At 49.4% G+C, this 16,524-nt stretch overlaps 1 protein-coding gene and 1 long non-coding RNA gene across 2 annotated transcripts in view; one reads left to right on the top strand and one right to left on the bottom strand.

Annotated features, from left to right (window-relative positions):
- Window positions 1-8,187: 8,187 nt before the first annotated feature.
- Window positions 8,188-13,737, bottom strand: DLX6 (distal-less homeobox 6). Its single transcript, XM_019729760.2, has 3 exons — window positions 12,904-13,737; window positions 11,440-11,633; window positions 8,188-9,546 (listed from the first exon to the last, which is right to left on the bottom strand). Exons 1-3 carry the CDS (start codon window positions 13,346-13,348, stop codon window positions 9,295-9,297), a joined length of 891 nt encoding a protein of 296 aa, XP_019585319.2. The 5' UTR covers window positions 13,349-13,737; the 3' UTR covers window positions 8,188-9,294.
- Window positions 13,738-14,784: 1,047 nt separating this feature from the next.
- Window positions 14,785-16,524, top strand: part of LOC141573200 (uncharacterized) — a 37,551-nt gene continuing 35,811 nt past the window's right edge. Inside the window, exon 1 of the long non-coding RNA XR_012498876.1 lies at window positions 14,785-15,161. This is a non-coding gene — a long non-coding RNA (uncharacterized LOC141573200). The remainder of the gene's footprint in view (window positions 15,162-16,524) is intronic.

Raw genomic sequence — 16,524 nt, 5'->3', positions numbered from 1 at the left:
AGGCCCCAATTGTAGGAGTCTTTTTGACTTGTTTAATCCGCCTGCCTCTGTTTCCTTGGAATACTGTGGGAAATTGTATGTTGGAAATTATAAGATGCAGGAGATATATTTTACAGCTAGGAAGTCGGCAGCAATAAATGTGACAAAAGAGTCTTCTGGGGAGGGGGCGGTGTTGGAGATTAGAACATAAAAAAGTATATCCTGTCATCTGAGGATTTCTGAGAAGGTTCTTCCAGCATTGGAAGAATAGACCTGAAAAGGCACGCTGTATGCCTGGAGGGTGATTTACCTGTGTGTTCTTTCTCCTTCGGCTTTCCTCACCTCCCCATCTCCCCAATTCCTTCTTTCTCTTCCCCTTTACTTTCTAGCCTGGCAGATTGGAACGGCTTGGCCCTTGGGGGGATTAGTGGTTTGGCGAGTCTTAAGGCGCACCCTGCCTGCTCCCGGGGCGGCTCAACAGCGGCAGCGGGGCTGTGGCCTGCTTCTCCCCCAATCCTAAAGCCCCAGAGGCCGCTTCTCTTCCCACAGCTTTTGCCCCCTCTTCATTCCCCTTCAGCACTCCTTTCTCGGAAGAGGTTCTGGGTGGCTACACAATGTGGAGGTGGGGCGGGGGGAGACAGTCGAAACCCCATTTTGTTTTCTGTGCTGGCAGAGAATAGTAGGATGGGGGGAAGAAGTGGAGGAATCTATTTCCTGCTTTTCTTTCTTTGCTTGTAAGGATTTCGGGAGTTTCCATTACACCGAAAGCCAGGGTTTTCAATCTGGGGAATCCGGCTGGGAGAAACTCTGTGCCCCGAGGTTTGTGAGCACCAGTTTTCCCCTGCGCCAGCCTCCCCCGGGGTGCGTGTTTGGGAACGTTGGAGGGGGGAGCACCCACTGGCCACCTGAGAGTGTGCTTGGAACATGCTCTCTCCCTTTCTGCACACAGAGAGGGCAGGTATTTTTCCAGCCGTTCCCGTCATTTTCCCACCTCCATTCCTGGCTTTGAAAAGGGGATCCCTTCGCTATCACCCCGAATCCCCCGGCGCGGTCAAGCTAAGGGAAGGGTGAGTTCAGGCTCTTCCCGAGAAAGAAGAGGGAAGCTCTTCTTTAATGACCACCCTTCCACCCCAGCCTTGACGCTGCTCGTGGTTAGGGACACTAAAGCCTCCTTGCGACACGGACAGGCAGAACGCCGCTCGCAGACTTGGTTTCAGGATTCCTTCCCTTGTGCTAACCTCACTTCTTCCACTCGCAATGGCCTCTTCTCTCGCGCGGTTGTCTTTTTTTTTTTTTTTAACTTGGTCTGGGAGCTGTGGACAAAAATATTCTGGCAAACCAGTCTGCAGCGGGTTTTCCCTGGCACCATGGGGATTCTCCCGGGGGAATTTAACTCCCTTCAGTCCTGCGCCCAAGGATGTAAAAATAACAGATCCTCAGCAAAGTCTAAAAATATCTGTGTGATGTTCCTCTCCCTTGCCCTCCCTCTTTCTGTCCATTGTTTATTCCTATATCTAATATAAACGTGTACCACTACCCAGCATATTCCGGGTCTGCCAAACTCCACTCTCGCCCACCTCTGCCTGCCTCTTCCCATCCCCACTTGCCTAGTGCTCAGTCTAGTGCTCCCAAGATGTCAAGGACACCCCAAGAGTTCATTTTCTTTTCCGTGGGCTTCTTCACCGCCCCCCACCCCCGTACTCCCAACACTCCAACCCCATCTTTAGACCTCCTTACAAAGCCCAGGAGGCCCAGAACATGCTGGCAGAGCCACTGCAATTCCTCAGTGCCCTGCTGGCCTCCTGGGCCCTACAGTAAAATATCAGATAAATTGGCCTTTGTTTGAGGCTCGTGTTGGGCTAGGCGGATTTCTGCCCTTTTTCCCCCCTTTTTCCTGGCGGCCACCTCCTTGTGGAACAGGGGGCGGCCTGGGCAGCCGAGAGAAGCCGCATTCCTGTGGGTGCCAGGCGGCTCCAGTGCTGAGCCACAGGGCCTGAGACACACACAGAGGAACCCGCAGACCTCGCTTCCCTTGATCTTGCTCTCTCTCTCTCCTTCCCGTTGGGGCACCCACCCGGGAGCCTGTCCACCCACACTCGGATCCACCCAGGTCTTGGCCTGGGACAGGAGCGTGCTAACCCGCACACCAACACACGCACACACCCTCTCCTGGTGACACAGGCCAGGCCAGGATCTGCCCGCCCATGCCAATTCTCTCTCTCCCGCCCCTTATCCCACAATCCCAGACGCGCCGGCTGGCCTCCTTTGGCTCCTTTGATCCCACCGGACGCCCCACGGCTCGCGGCGTCCAGGCCACGCAGTCCTGGGAGTCTCCCACAGCGCGCCAAGGGCAGGCCGTGCTCCTCCTCCCGGCGCGCCCTACAGCTTACTCCGGCCTTGACACCACGCGGTCTCCTGAGCGCCCCAGCCCGAAGCGCAAGAGATGCCTCCTGGGACACTGCCCCCTGCCCCCCTCCTCAGCGCTTCCTTTTATTTGAGGAGAGACCTTTAGGGCTACCCAACTACTACCCCCCTCCCCGTCTCATCTCCGCAACCCCTCGGATCGCGCGCCTCCCACTGGCTACTGGGATCTTGCCAACCCGGAGCTCTCCAGCCTTACCCGGAGGCACGCCCTAAGGGCAGACGCCCTCCAGCACCTCTGGGAAGCGTGCCACGCCGGCGGATACGCCTGTGGTCACCCCTCTCCTCCACCCTTAAGCATCCCCTCCCACAGCGGCTGGGTGGAGGCTCCCGCCTCCCGGGAGCTTGGGGAGGGGGCGCTGTGGCTTGCTCCCGCCCTCCGCTCGCGTTTCCAGGTTGCCCGTGGTCCTTGCACACTGCACTTTTTCAGAGTCATAGCGAACTCTGGGCCTCGAAAACAGTCCAAATAGCGGTAGGGCATGTGGGATTAGCCAAATATTTTTCTACGTATCCCTGTCCCCATCACCCACCCCGCCCCATTCGCGTTTTCTTTTGCAAGTGACAAGCTTTAGGTTCCCCTGTGGCACAAGGCAGAAAGTATACAAAGTATCTACTGCGGAGAGGTGGGAGGGGGTGGGGAGGGAGCCTTCCCTTTCAAGCACCCAGGGTTGCCGGCTGTAATGTAATAACCTGTTTTATAGGTCGAGCTCTAACCGTGAAGATAGGAACCTGGGGAATTTACATGAATCTCTCTTTAAAGGAGACGAGAGTCCTGTTTTGCAGCAATTAAATGTTTCTGCTCTTTTGTTCGCTAGGACTTCGTATTACTTCTGATTTATGGGGATCCGAAGGAGTCTCTTTGCCAAAAGCGCATGTATTATTGAGTCTGTTCCACATCCTAAACCAAGATTTATATAAAACCGTGAAATACCACACATTACGACCTTTCGCCACAGGAAGGAAAAAAAATGGCTTCATAACATCATTCTACACACACATACACACACACACACAAGTTTCAGCAGTGATTCTCTGTCAAATCTCCACTATACACAGCTTAGTGTATTTTTTTAAGTGGGTAGGGGTGGAGGGTGATAAACAGTTCACAAGCTATGATTTATTTTAAAGCATTTTTTTTTTCTTGCAAAGGCAAGACGACAGAAATCTGCCACGGGAAGCTTATTGTCATCCAAGGACTATTTCTGCCATTTGCAAGGTGGAAGCATAGTGGCAAGGGAAGAGGCAGGATATGGACTCAACTTTCATCTATAAACAGGGGTCACTAAACAGGGACATTTTATTATTGCCCTTAAATTCACAGGAGCTAGGAAGCCTGCTTCCCACCCTGTGGGGTGGCCCTGTCTAGGCAACTCCTGGGTCTGTGAGGTGGTGGGAGAAGGAAGAATCATCACACACTATCCTAGAGGCTAGAAAATATGCTTAGGAAATTCTCTGTGTTCCTGGTGGGAAAATTGAGCTCCTGGGGATACCAGGGCTTTAGGTATCCCTGACCAGGATATCCCCACCAGGAACCAGAACGAGACTCCAGAAGTCTCAGCCAGGGCAGGCAGGCGTTTCACCCTTCTGGACGCAGCAGCTGGAGCCTGGGGCTCACTTCCACTCTGGACCAGCACAGTGACCCAGCAGCCTCTCTTGCTCTAACTCTCCAACTCCCTTCCATATTGTAAGGAGACTGACCTTGGCCTTTTACAACCATATCTGGGATCAAGGACAGTCATTTACCAAAAACATTGGACTTTCTGGAATCCAGAAAGATGCACATCAGTGACCTGCAGCAAAAGCAGCAGCTGGACTGGTTTATATGGGGACATTAATTAATAAAAGATAATGATAGGATTAAAGCCAATGGCCAGCCAAGCGGAGTGGAGGAGACAGCTTCCCAGTGCTTTATTTAATTAGCAGCAATTAATATATTTTCTGCTAATATCCTTTAGGACTCTCAATGACTTGTTCCCTGTGAAAGAGCGTGGAGATGGAGTGCAGGAACATTTACATGCACCCAGGGCATTTTACTCTAACGACAAGAGAGATTGCAAATTCATTTAAGAAAATGGTCATAAACAAGTGACAGGAACGCTCTGAGGCTGCCTTGGTGGAAACAATGTGAAACTGACAAGTGTTCTTTGCTTGGGGGAGGGGCACTTATTTAAAGCAAGGAAGTGTTTTAGGAAAGGAAAAAAAAGACTTTTTTTTTTTTTTTTTTTTTTTTTTTTTTAAGAAAAACATTATTTCAGACTCCAGGCAACAGCAGATGCAGCAGCCCTTGCAAACACATCAGCCCTACATATATTGAAGATTTGGACACGTAATGCTTCAGACCACTGATTTGCTATTTTCTTAATTCCCGCTCTTCTTTTTCCATATGAATCAAACAGTCTTTTGTCCTTCAGGGTTTGATTTGATCGCTACTGTTCACATTTCACTTTTGTATTTTCCTCTTCCTATACCATTACTCATTGAGTGCCCTGTGAAATTACAATCGTACATTTTCAACTCAGCAACCCATTTGCAGTGCAAAAATAGGGTCTAAATAATGGCTGAATTAGCCCTACTGGACAGTTTCAGATGTAACACTCTGTAATAATTATATTGCAGGCTGGATTAGGATGCTATTATCATAATCTGGACGTTTACAATTATCTGTAATTTGCAAAGATGCGCCAGGTCTTGATTACAGCAGTTTTTTTTTTTTTTTTTTTTTTTTTGTATCACGCTAACCATCACTAAACAGTGACAGTAATAACAGCTAATTTTGCTGGCAATATAAGAGGTGCTGGGGTGTGCAAACAATTTCACACCTGGATGTGCTCACTCAACCAAGAATATAGAGAAAGAGCTTCTGCCCTGAGACTCAGAAAAATATTCTCCTCTGCTTCTGTTCAGTATAGATTTCTAGACCCTGATCATTGCTTAAGAGATATTCACTGGGGGTAAGTTTTTATTTCTTGCATACTTTACGGCACAGTTCATATTTCTGTTCTCACACTTTCCAAGCTATATGTATTGTTGTTGTAATTCATTATGGACTGCAACTTTGCTTTACAGATGTTTCAATTCTGACCTTTTATCACCCTCTAACAGTAAAAGTGTTGTCGTTCTGGTGAGTAAAAGGATTCGGGTGAGAAGGGGATCCTTAGAACTCGATTTGTCTTTTTCGCTTTCTGTGCTGTTGGTATATCTGGTGCAGCTTGTGACTGGAGACTGCAGAAAGGACCAGGTTTCTATGAAGTGTGGAGGGAGAGGGCTGGAGATTCCAAGCTAAAATAACTTTGTAAATTGTTACTCAAAGCTAGTCCTAGGAGAATCCATTGGGGTCTTTACATGTCGCGATGATTTTAAATTTGGGGGCGTTGAGAGAGCAGACGGAGCTGGAGACAGTGCTCCTTTGCTATCACAAGTATGCGGACATTTGCAACTGCAGGTGTACTCTGAATCTCTCGACTGGACAGCCCTTTCGACACCTCCCTCCACTTGGGAGAAAGTTTCAGGAATAACTGGCCTCTGAAACCTTTCAGGGCTGCTTTGCTGGGCCTTTGCCTCAAGCTGGGGGGGTGGGGTGGGGAATGAAGGGCGGGATGCCCCTTGTAAGCTATTGCCTGAGGGGCCCAAATGCTGCGACCTCGGGGTTGAGGGGCAGGATTGACTGAGAGGCAGAACCGAACTGAGCCCAGGAACCAGTCTGATTTAGGAACTCACCGAGGAAGACTCTCGCAGGAAGAGGTGCTATTCTATCTATAGATGACGCTGTTTCCTGACCCTGGAAGCAGCTAGAGATGTTAAGTGCAGGAGACTGAGAAGTCTTGGGCTCCCTCACCCCAGTGTAAAAAGGCCTTTCTCCCGCAGCGCGTACCTTTGGACTAAATTGTGTCCAAAGATAATGAGATGCTTATTGGCGCCGGAAAGAAAATTTCCCCTTCACCCACACCGCCCGCAGCTATTGTTCTCTTTTTCTTTTTCTACATGGGAAACATGGTCAGAATCAGGCTCTAGAACTCGAACTCGGGGGAAGTGCGAACGTGGGGAGGCGTAGTAGGCACCGGGACTGGGCGATGCTTTTGGTCCACGCCCCTCCTCCCAATCCTTCTCGGGGAATCAGTTTACTATGGGGTCAATACATTCTAAAGAGCGGAAAGTATTAACCCTTGAGGTTCAGAGAACGCAGAGGAAGCCCAGTTCCAAGGAGAGTTCTGGGGAGGACCCCTTGGCAGAATTTCTTGTTTAATTAAATTCATATTAAGAGATAGATTGATACAGGCGGGCCCTGACAACACCTCCAATGTGTTAAAATGCATTTGCTGGGTTTCAGAATTCCATGCACTCATAGTGGTTTGGCATGTGTCTGGTGGATTTTTTTTTAAAAAAAGAAAAATTAGTGTTGGTCTCGATATATGGTAGCTTTCTCTCTAACGTAATTTGAATAATTCAGCAAAGCCCCACTACCAGCTGTACTTCTGCAGCCTCTTCCATTCTTTTCAGCATTATAATTTTGGTTAATTTTCAATTTTAGGTCCTACATCTCTGCAATTTGTGTATGAATAACAGAATAATTTCCCTCTTTTGTTTCGCCTTTCCTGTTCCTGAATCTAAATAAAGATGGCTTTTTAGTATTAAAAGTGGAAGAAAATTACAGGTAATTATCTTTGACGGTAAAAACGCTGTAATCAGCGGGCTACATGAAAAATTACTCTAATTATGGCTGCATTTAAGAGAATGGAAAAAAACCTTCTTGTGGATAAAAACCTTAAATTGTCCCCAATGTCTGCTTCAAATTGGATGGCACTGCAGCTGGAGGCTTTGTTCAGAATTGATCCTGGGGAGCTACGAACCCAAAGTTTCACAGTAGGAAGGGGGAAAAAAGAAAAGAAAACATTTTTCCTAATGTAACAATGCGAATGCTAGAAAATGACAAGACTGATCGGTTTTAAACCATTCTGAAGACTGACTGAGCGTGGAAGTTGCTCAACAAAAAAAGGAACGGGTATATTGGTAAGTAGTCTTTGCTTTGTGTCTAATTATAGTGACTGTCCTTTTGCACGACTGTATGTCGCTGTCATTATATGGAGCACTCTGAGTATCTCTATTGACTTCTGATAAATGGCTCAGTGGTTTCAAGGTTCATAATTTGAAGGATGCCCAGGTCTGTAGCCATTAATTCTCGCAGTATGGGGCTTCCTGCTTGTATGACGAAAGGACTTTTCATTTCCATTATTTCAATGCTTTCCACAAGATCGGAGGATGTATTTCATCTAGGAGCATGCATTTTCCTACCTACCTAGCTTGCAGGGTTGTAAACATTAAGTAGTCACAATTGTGCATTTACTTTCTGTTTTTTTTTTCTCTTATTCTTTCCTCTTTTTTTTTTTGGTTCAAAACTGCTTCCAAACAAAGACAAATACAGCTGTATTACTTTGGCTGAGGGAAAAAAAAAGAACACTCAGTTTCAGCATTGGAAACTATTGGATGGCTAGAGGTTGTCAGTGGATAGATCACTCTAATTTTTTTTTTTACAAAAGTAGATAAATGTGCAGAAATTACAATAAAAATATAATATATAAAGGAAGCTGAGAAAACATCCATGATTAATGTTAAAGTACTTAAGACAAAGGCTAGTACAGCAAAGTGACATCTTCGCAGGCACTTGATGTTTATATATAGGGCTTTCCATATTAGGAAATGGGAATTATTTTAAGAAGGATAGAAAATATACTGGGAGGGAAGAGGGGTGATAAGGTAGAGACACAGAGAGAAATATACAGGACACTCCCAGCGTTTTGTGGCTTTTACTCCATATATGAAAGAAGACAAAAACATACAAAGTATATATACAACTAAAATTCAACAATATATACAGAAATGTTTCTTGATATAAACGTCCCTATTAGCTTAGTGAATGCCACCAATTCACCTAGTGAAGGTATCAAAGCAATAGATCCATGATTTTGGTTGTTTCTTCTGTCTTTCCTGATTCCAGTTCAGGGTTTGGGGGTGGGATGGGGAAAGAGTGGTTTTGTTTTGTTTTGAAATCATCATTCTTGCTCATTGCATTTTGATAAAACATGCAGCGTTCCCTTTATGGCAACGTTCTAATCTTACAGCCGATTTTTCCTTTTTCTTTAGAGAATGGCAGTTATGTGAGGGTCTTTCTTTCTTTCCTTTTCTTCTTCTTCTTCTTCTTCTTCTTCTTCTTCTTCTTCTTCTTCTTCTTCTTCTTCTCTTCTTCTTGTCAGTCTGGCATTGGTAAATAAAAACGCAGGAGTCTGAACTGCTTCTCTTTCATCATGTAATGTCTTAAGCTCATTAAACAAGTAAAAACGCTGCCATGTTTGCGCAGATTCTTCTGGTGTGAGGAAAATGTCTGTAAAAAAAGTTGTTTTGATGGATACTCCCAAAGAGAAGAAGAGGCTCAGAGCCTGGATCCCAAGGATAAGGGAAAATATCCTTATAGTGAGGGGTTTCAGGAACGCTGGCATAGTAACTAGCCTCTTCCTCCCTCCCTCCTCCCTCCCTCCCTTCCTCCCTCTCTCTCCATAAGATGAGTATCAATTACCGAGGTTGCTCAAGGGAAAAGGCAGATGAGGAAAGAAAAGGAGAAAAAGAAAAGTAAGGTGGGAAAGAACGAAGAAGGAAGGAAAAGAAAGGGGAGGGAGGGAGGGAGGGGGAGAGAGAGAGAGAGAGAGAGAGAGAGAGAGAGAGAGAGAGAGAACAGAGAGAAAGAAGGAGGGAAAGGGGGAGAGAGAGTGCCCCAGACGGTCTCGTCACACAAGAGTTCTCCCGAGCCTGCTCCTTCGGCATGGTTTGGCAGCTGCAAGCAGGTCCGGATCCTCCTTGCCTTGTTCGGACGTTTCCCTAGGGTATCGATTTCCCTTGGACAACTCACATCATCTGTGGCCTCTGCATCGTGTCCTGATGTGGCGAGGAGTACCAATGCGAATAGCCCGGCATGTAGCTGTTTGGGGGCATACTGACGCCCTTGGCCGAGGCGGAAACGTCCCACACTGGAGGCAGCGCTGGCGACCGCGGTGACAGGGCCGCTGAGCCCGGGAGAGGGTCGCTCTCATGCGGGTTACTGCCCTGCTTCAGCAGTTTCTTAAACTTAGAGCGTTTGTTCTGAAACCATATCTTGACCTGGAACGAAACGCAGCAGTGATCATTAGGCCTGAAAAAAACATCCATCCAGTACCTCGAATTGAGGCTTTGGACGCAATTATTTAAAATAATAATAATAATAATAATAATAATAATTAGTAAAATCTATGCAAACGCCAAGCCCTCAAGTCCCTGCCTTCCTCCACCTCTTACCAGCCTCGTCCTCCTCCCCCACCCCCATTTACTAGGTATCTGGTCTGGATACCTAAAGTCATTGTAACCCTTCAGTTGGATGCAAACCTAGGTTTAAAACAACAGCATAAATAAGAATAAAGGTGAATGAGATAGTCGATTCAAAGCCTAAAGTAGGATTTTTAAACTGAGAACTTTTCGGATCAAAGTCCACTGAACGCACTCCCTCTGATAGTCTGTTTTTAAAAAATATTCACCAATACCCAAACCTGGCATCTCTCTGAATGTATAGTGAGCAAATGACTATGGACAGATTAAAGCCTGTACACTTATCACCAAATGCCTTGAACATCCCTATGCATACGTTGCATATGCCATAGACTGTGCATGGGGCATCTTTCTCCCACATAAATAAAGCCCTATAATCCTGCAGACATTAGGGATTGCACCACTCTCATTCCCTACTTTGTATGTTGCTTAGTCAAATTGTGGTCAAGAAGCACCCCATGATTGTTAGTGCAGTCACTCAAAGACAAAGGTCTCCTGAAAATTAAATGGAAATCAGGAATCTGGGATGGAACTATCTAAACTAACATACCAGGTCTACTCTACTTAATTTGGAGAAGAAAATTCTATGGTGCAGCTTCCTTTACCTTTAAAATTCCTTAGCCACAGGAATCTGCTTTTCCAAGAGGAATACAAGTTACTGAGTAGCAGGAATCCCTTCATATCAAGCCTCACATATTTCCAGTGGCAATATGGCGAGAGAAAGCAGGCAGAATTGAAAAGAAGAGCTTAGGAGCATTTGTCCTAAGGCACCACACAATCATTCCCCAGCAAGAGTCTCAGAAAACCTGACGATCACCCACCTCACATGAGGCCGACTCCCCCATGCAGCTAAGTTAATAGACAGGACAAAAACCACAGGTGATTGCAGCCTGGTTTTATGACCAGGGTCCTAATATACCTGCCTAAGCCCCTTCTTGTGAAGTCTGAAAGGCCCCATATGTCTTTCAAATTAGTAGGACAGCAGAACTTCAGCAACTGTACTTAACTGAAGCTTCACCTGCTATAATTTGGGGAGCATTTCTCTTTGATCTCCAACTTTGCTTTTGCTCCCAAGTCCTGTGTTCCAGGGAGGTACCTCAGCCTGCACCAGCCAGTCACCCAGAATGATTTAACCACTGAGCTTAAGGCAATCTTCAGAAAAACCCACGTCACCCATCCTAGGATGAATAGTTGGCACCTTGGTCCCCTTACTAAATCCTATTGGAGCCTATGCCTACCCACCCACCCCCATTTTGCTTCGTAATTCTTTCTTTCTATAACAATGAGTTGAAATCCTTATTAAGTCCGAGGGCCCACAAAAGGACCCTTAAAAAAATATGGATGGATCTTATTCTGCCTCCTGGCCTGAACATCTTTTTATCTTTCTCTTTCATGATGTTCTGTTCTAAAATAGGACTCGATTAAATGATGAGTTTGGTCACCAAAGGACACTAGACTGAGGTAGGGTCGCCGAGGGTTAGGAGGATGTGCAAATCCAACCCAGTATTCAATACCAGGTCATTTATTCCAAACTGTGTTGTCCGGGATAGTGTGTGACTGGAGCAAAGGCATTTGTCATTAATCTCCTTCCATCCTTGGTTGACTAGGCCAAGAATTCCTCCTGATGTGCTCCCTGCCCGATCTGCAAGCGGGGTCAGCATTTCAGGAATATTCGGGCTTCTCGGGAATTACCTGTGTTTGTGTCAGTCCTAAGGAAGCTGCCAGTTCAGCTCTCTCGGGAAGGGCCAGGTACTGAGTCTGCTGAAAGCGATGGTTTAAAGCCTGGAGCTGCAGGCTGGAATAAATGGTCCGAGGCTTCCGAATCTTTTTCCCTTTTCCATTGAATCTGATTTCCCCATTTTCAATCACTGTGGTTTTTTGTTGATCTGCAAGCAAAGGATACAGAGGAGCGGTCACCCGTGAGGCTATTGCTGCAGTCTCCCTGAGCTTGGCCTAACCAGCGCCGGGTCTCCCTAAAGGCTAATAAGGGTTTCCTTGAAGCGTCCCCGTGCCACCCTGATCTCTCTGGGTTCACGGTGCCCGGGTGCTCTCAACGGTTGCGAAAGCTATGCCCGAACCGTGACTCTGGCACTAACAATGCGCGGTGGCTGGACCGAGCGAGCGCCTTCGGCTCTCAGGCGAACAGCTTCGCTCTGCGGCCGCGGAGGAGGCGCCCGCGGCTCTCTGGAGCGCGCGGCGCCGCGGGGCGGCTGCTCTCTCCGCAGAGCGGGACCCCACATTCTGGCTTTACAGTGCCTTAAGCTCTGCTTGTGCCACCCTGGTGTTTATGCGACCAGTTGACTTGATGTCACTAGCTCCTAACCCTGTGCATCAAAACCTCTTGGCGTGTTCGAAATGATTCTGCTGAAAAGGACCAAAATCCCAAACAAAACACCACCAGCCGCTCAGACCAGCTCTCTAGCAGGCTGAACCTCACAAGGCAACTTTGTCCCCCTCGGGTGCTGAAAACCATGCTGCCAGAGGCCTTCTGCTTCGCCTCCGCAAACAAAGGAGCATCCAACATTGTATCGAAAACCCAGAGGGAGGGGGCCCGGTCAGGGGTGGGGGTTGGAGGATACCTCAAAGCCCGCGGGAAAGAGCCCAACTGTCACCAGCTTAACCAGAGCCAGAGGCCACGCCACCTTCCCTCTGGGCCACCGAAGCGCACCGGGCGCAAAGTAGGCCATTGGCTGCTCAGACTGGATTGGGGAGCAAAACACTCTCCCCAGTTCGAGCCCAGAAATGTCCCCAGGGCTGCCAAACGCGGGTCACAGCCCGGAGGGGACGAGGGAGGCAAAGGGCGCACAGACCCAGCGGTCTGGAGAGCGCAGTGCGGGCCAATTCGTTGAGCGAAGCCTGCGCGGAGCTAGAGGCGCGGCCGGAGCGGCGCGCAGGAGACTGGGGAGCAAGGCGGGCAGCGCAGCGGGGAAGCCGAGGGTCCGCGGTGGCGTGAAGGGGCAGGGCTGGGCGAGGCCGGCAGGCAGGCGCCAGGGGAGCGGGCGCGCACGAGGCCTGGCCGGGGGCGCGCCGGGCCGCCTGGGGGAGGGGGCCGGCGGAGGCCCGGGCGTTGAGGAAGTGAGCGGAGCGGGCGGGTGGGGTGGGGGGCAGCCGGGAGGCGGGAGGCGGGAGAAGCGAGCTGCCCTGGCGGCCTCTCACCTGTGTCGTCCCCTCGCGTCTGGGCGGCCGCGCTGCTGTTGTGGTAGGACTGGAGGTAAGGGCTGTGCTGCGAGTGGCTCATGTAGGGGTAGGCGGCGAGCGAGCGGTGGTTGTAGGAGTTGCCGCCGCCCGACGCATAGGGCGAGCCGTGGTGGTGGTGCTGGTGGTGGTGGTGGTGGTGCGAGCCGGCCGCCGCCGCCGCCGCCGCCGAGTGCAGACAGTGCAGAGGGTAGTGCGCGCCTGCCATGGCCGGGGAGCTCTGCTGCGAGTGCGGCTGCGGCTGCGGCGGCGGCGGCGGCGGCGGCTGTTGCTGCTGTTGCTGCTGCTGCTGCTGTTGCTGCTGCTGCTGCTGTTGCTGCTGCTGTTGTTGCCCGAACTCCATGAAGGCGGATTTGGAGGAGTCCTGGCCTTCTAAGCCGTCAGCCATCGTAGTCATGGTCATCATCAAAACTTTGGGGGCTGGAGAAAGCCTTCTCCTGGGTTTCCTCCACCCTCCCCCCACTTGGCTCGCGCCGCTCTCCCCTCTGCAGCCACCTTAGCTCTTGGGATCCTTGCAAAAAAATAAAAAAAATTAAAAATAAGAGGGGGCGGAGGTGGTTCTCCTTCTCCCTCGCTCTTCTCTAATATATATATATATTTAATATAAAGAGATATAGTGAGCGGGGCCTTAACTCAAAGGGAGGAGGTAGGGGGAGGGATGGGAGAGGAGAGGGGGGAGGGGGAAATCTGCTCTCCCCCCCTTCGCTTCCCCCCTTGGATTTTTTGGGGGCTGGTGCAGTTTAAGGCAGAGATTTTAAGGTGGATTCTGCGAAAGTTGTGCGTCTGCTTTCAGACTTGATGCAGACGCCACGAGTCGAATGGTTTGTCTCCAAAGGGCAGCGCCTCTCCATTGGTCAGTCGCCCTCTGACGTCACAGGCGCACGGCTTCTACTGGTGTGTGCGCGGCTCGCAGAGTTCTTCGCCTACCTCCGGCAACTCCAATCCCAGCGCTGAGCTGTAGCCGGGGGCTGCGCCGGTCCGCGCACTGGGCCTCCGGGGAGGGAGGTGCCTCCACCCGGCATGCCGCCGAGGCCTCCCACCGCAGCTCGCGCCCCCAAACCCGGAGCCTCAGTTCCCAATACCGCAGCACTGGAACAGCCTGGCTGGGGGTTGTTCTCCTTCAGTCCCTTGCACCCTAGCAGGCTGCTTGTGCTCAGAAGCAGTGCACTCTGCATTTAAAGCAAGGCCCCCTCCCTTGACCTCTGCCCCCCCCAGTCCCACTACAGTCCCACGGGAGCGCTCTGTCACCGTGGATTTTTCTAGACGTACTTTATTGAAACCACAGAGGGAAGAAGAACCCTCACACCTGGGCCCCAACCATGGTGGGGGGGGTGAAGAAAAAGAAAAATCAGACCCTGTTCTGGCGAGGTTCCTGCCGTTTCAGGCCGTATTTCCTATATATTGAACAAAAAGGGTGAGAAATACCCCCCCACACACACACCGCAGTAGCCTGTTCTGAAAGTGAATCATTGGAGGAATGACAGTAATGCATTTTTTCCTATTGAAAACAGAAGCTACTGTAATGCTTTCAAATATATGCAAATGATACATGCGGTTAGTGGTTTGGCAAATCTTGATTACAATATAAACTACCCAAGTAAAAGTGCCTTCGTCCTAAATTTGTCTCTCGATTACAATTCCAATTGATTTTATTTTATTGTCAACATTGTTAATGATAAAAATAGAGTCGTTTTACAGTTATTTTTACTTTCTGGAAGGAGGCAATTAGAGTTCTAATCAGGAATACACAAAAATCTCCCATGATTAACTGCAGTACTTTGTTCAAATTGCTGCTATAAAATTCAGAACAATTTGCCTGTAATGATTATGGACTGGGTTTATTTTGGGAGGTGGAATAAAAGTGGATATAGCATAAATTATCCTCTAATTATACACCAGTGTCGCCTCAATTATCCTCTTATCAAAATGGTTGTCTAACTGCCGCATTTAGTTTCAATTCTCTCCTTTTTTTCTATAAAAAGAACTTCATACCTTGTTATTATTAATCCATTTATTATTTGCAAGGGGATTTATATCCGCACATCCAGGTGGTAGAACCACTTCTCTTTCAAAGATGGACTGGGGAAAGACATTAAGTTCGGAGCAAACCAGAGCTGCGGATCTAGCCTTTCTGTCTCTCGTCTCCAGACCCGCTCAGGTCCAGGCAGCTGAGGAGAGACAGCGGAGCCCTGGGCGCGCAGCTCGGGCTCGGCTACCAGGTAGGACAGCGGGACCGGGGCTCAGGCGCCGAGGACTGCAGGCCTGGCCGCGCTGGCGGCGGGGTCCCGGGACTGCGGGGAGGCACAGGGAGTCCGCGCTGCCGGAGGATCCGACTGGGTGGGCAAGACATGCGGACCCCCACGGGCTCCGCGCCAGCTTTCGGTCTGCGAATAGCCTCCAGCGGCGAGCCTTTGGCCACACGCAGAAATGTACGATCTAACAGCTCCGCGTCAACGTGTCTACAGGTTGTGGGTACGGATAGGGATCTTTCCTTGGGAAAACTACTTCGGGCTTCTTTGCACCTTATTTTCTTGGACTCCATAAGTTATGTGACCCAAGGAACCCGAGAAATGGACAATTCAGTGGTGCCGCTCGCTTCTGTTATTCCAGAAAAGGTGGCTGGAGACGTAGCAGTTTGGACTCTATTTACATATTGCGCGTTGCTTCGCAGCAGCGGCTTATGCTAATTGATTCACCTAGCTCGCAGCCCGGGGGTCTCCTGGCATCGCCGGGCTAGTTTGCCTTTTCCTTTCTTTTGCTTTCTTTCTTTACTTTCTCCATTTTATCAGTTGACCCGAAGCTTGCTGCCCGTGGGTTTTCTCCAGGGTTCCCAGAGCAGCAACGTTTATGCTCCCCCCCCTCCCTTTCCCAGCCCGCAGCGCTTAACTTCTTGAGCCTCGGGAGCCGGTTCAGTAACTCTGAATTCATTTTTAAGTGGCGTGCCTTGTTCCCCTCCTTTTAACAAGAGGTACACTTTAACACGCGAACCAGTAACTCGATCCACGCGTTTACAAATCGGCAGTGAATTAAAACAACAACAAAAAAGCTTCAAGGAAAATGAAAGGAGGGCTGGGTAAAGGAGAGATGTGTGCAGTGTGTGTATATGTGTTTGGGGGGGGGATAGAAGGGGAAGTCAAAGAAAGAGAAGGCCCCCCTCCCCCGGCGCGCTCTCGGTGCACCCGGGCTGCGCGCTGAGCTTGTTTGTAATGTCCTCAAAGCCAGCAGGTAGACATGGCAGTTTTATTGCTTTATACCCTGCAGCTTGCTGTTAACACGGTGAAGGCGGTTTCCCCCTCCCCGTGCACGTCTATGTTTCTGTCTTTATGCTCGCAGGTGCACTGCTTTGCTCACCGGCTTCCCCCAACTCTGGCCGCACCCGGAGAAGGGCGGGTCGTGGCGGAGCACGGGAAGGTTCCCGCACCACGTACGAGATCTAGGGCATCAGCCTCGGTTTGCAAAGTGTTTTTCCCCCCTTGTTTGCTTAATGCCGGTGGAAACCCTGAGGGCTGGAATTGTCCGAGCTGAGGATACAGGGCTCTCATCCCTCCCCCATTAGATAGAGAATAAAATCCCAGCAGTGTG

This window comes from Rhinolophus sinicus, linkage group LG09 (genome assembly GCF_036562045.2).
Source record: "Rhinolophus sinicus isolate RSC01 linkage group LG09, ASM3656204v1, whole genome shotgun sequence".
NCBI lineage: Eukaryota > Metazoa > Chordata > Mammalia > Chiroptera > Rhinolophidae > Rhinolophus > Rhinolophus sinicus.
This window is presented reverse-complemented; position numbering and strand designations above follow the sequence as displayed.

Excerpts from the sequence above, each read along its gene's own strand:
- DLX6 (XM_019729760.2), bottom strand. The coding sequence starts at position 13,348 with ATGATGACCATGACTACGATGGCTGACGGCTTAGAAGGCCAGGACTCC. Across the intron at positions 11,634-12,903 it reads GACGCGAGGGGACGACACAG|ATCAACAAAAAACCACAGTG; the intron begins GTGAGAGGCCGC and ends CTTTGCTTGCAG. Across the intron at positions 9,547-11,439 it reads TAGGACTGACACAAACACAG|GTCAAGATATGGTTTCAGAA; the intron begins GTAATTCCCGAG and ends GTTTCGTTCCAG.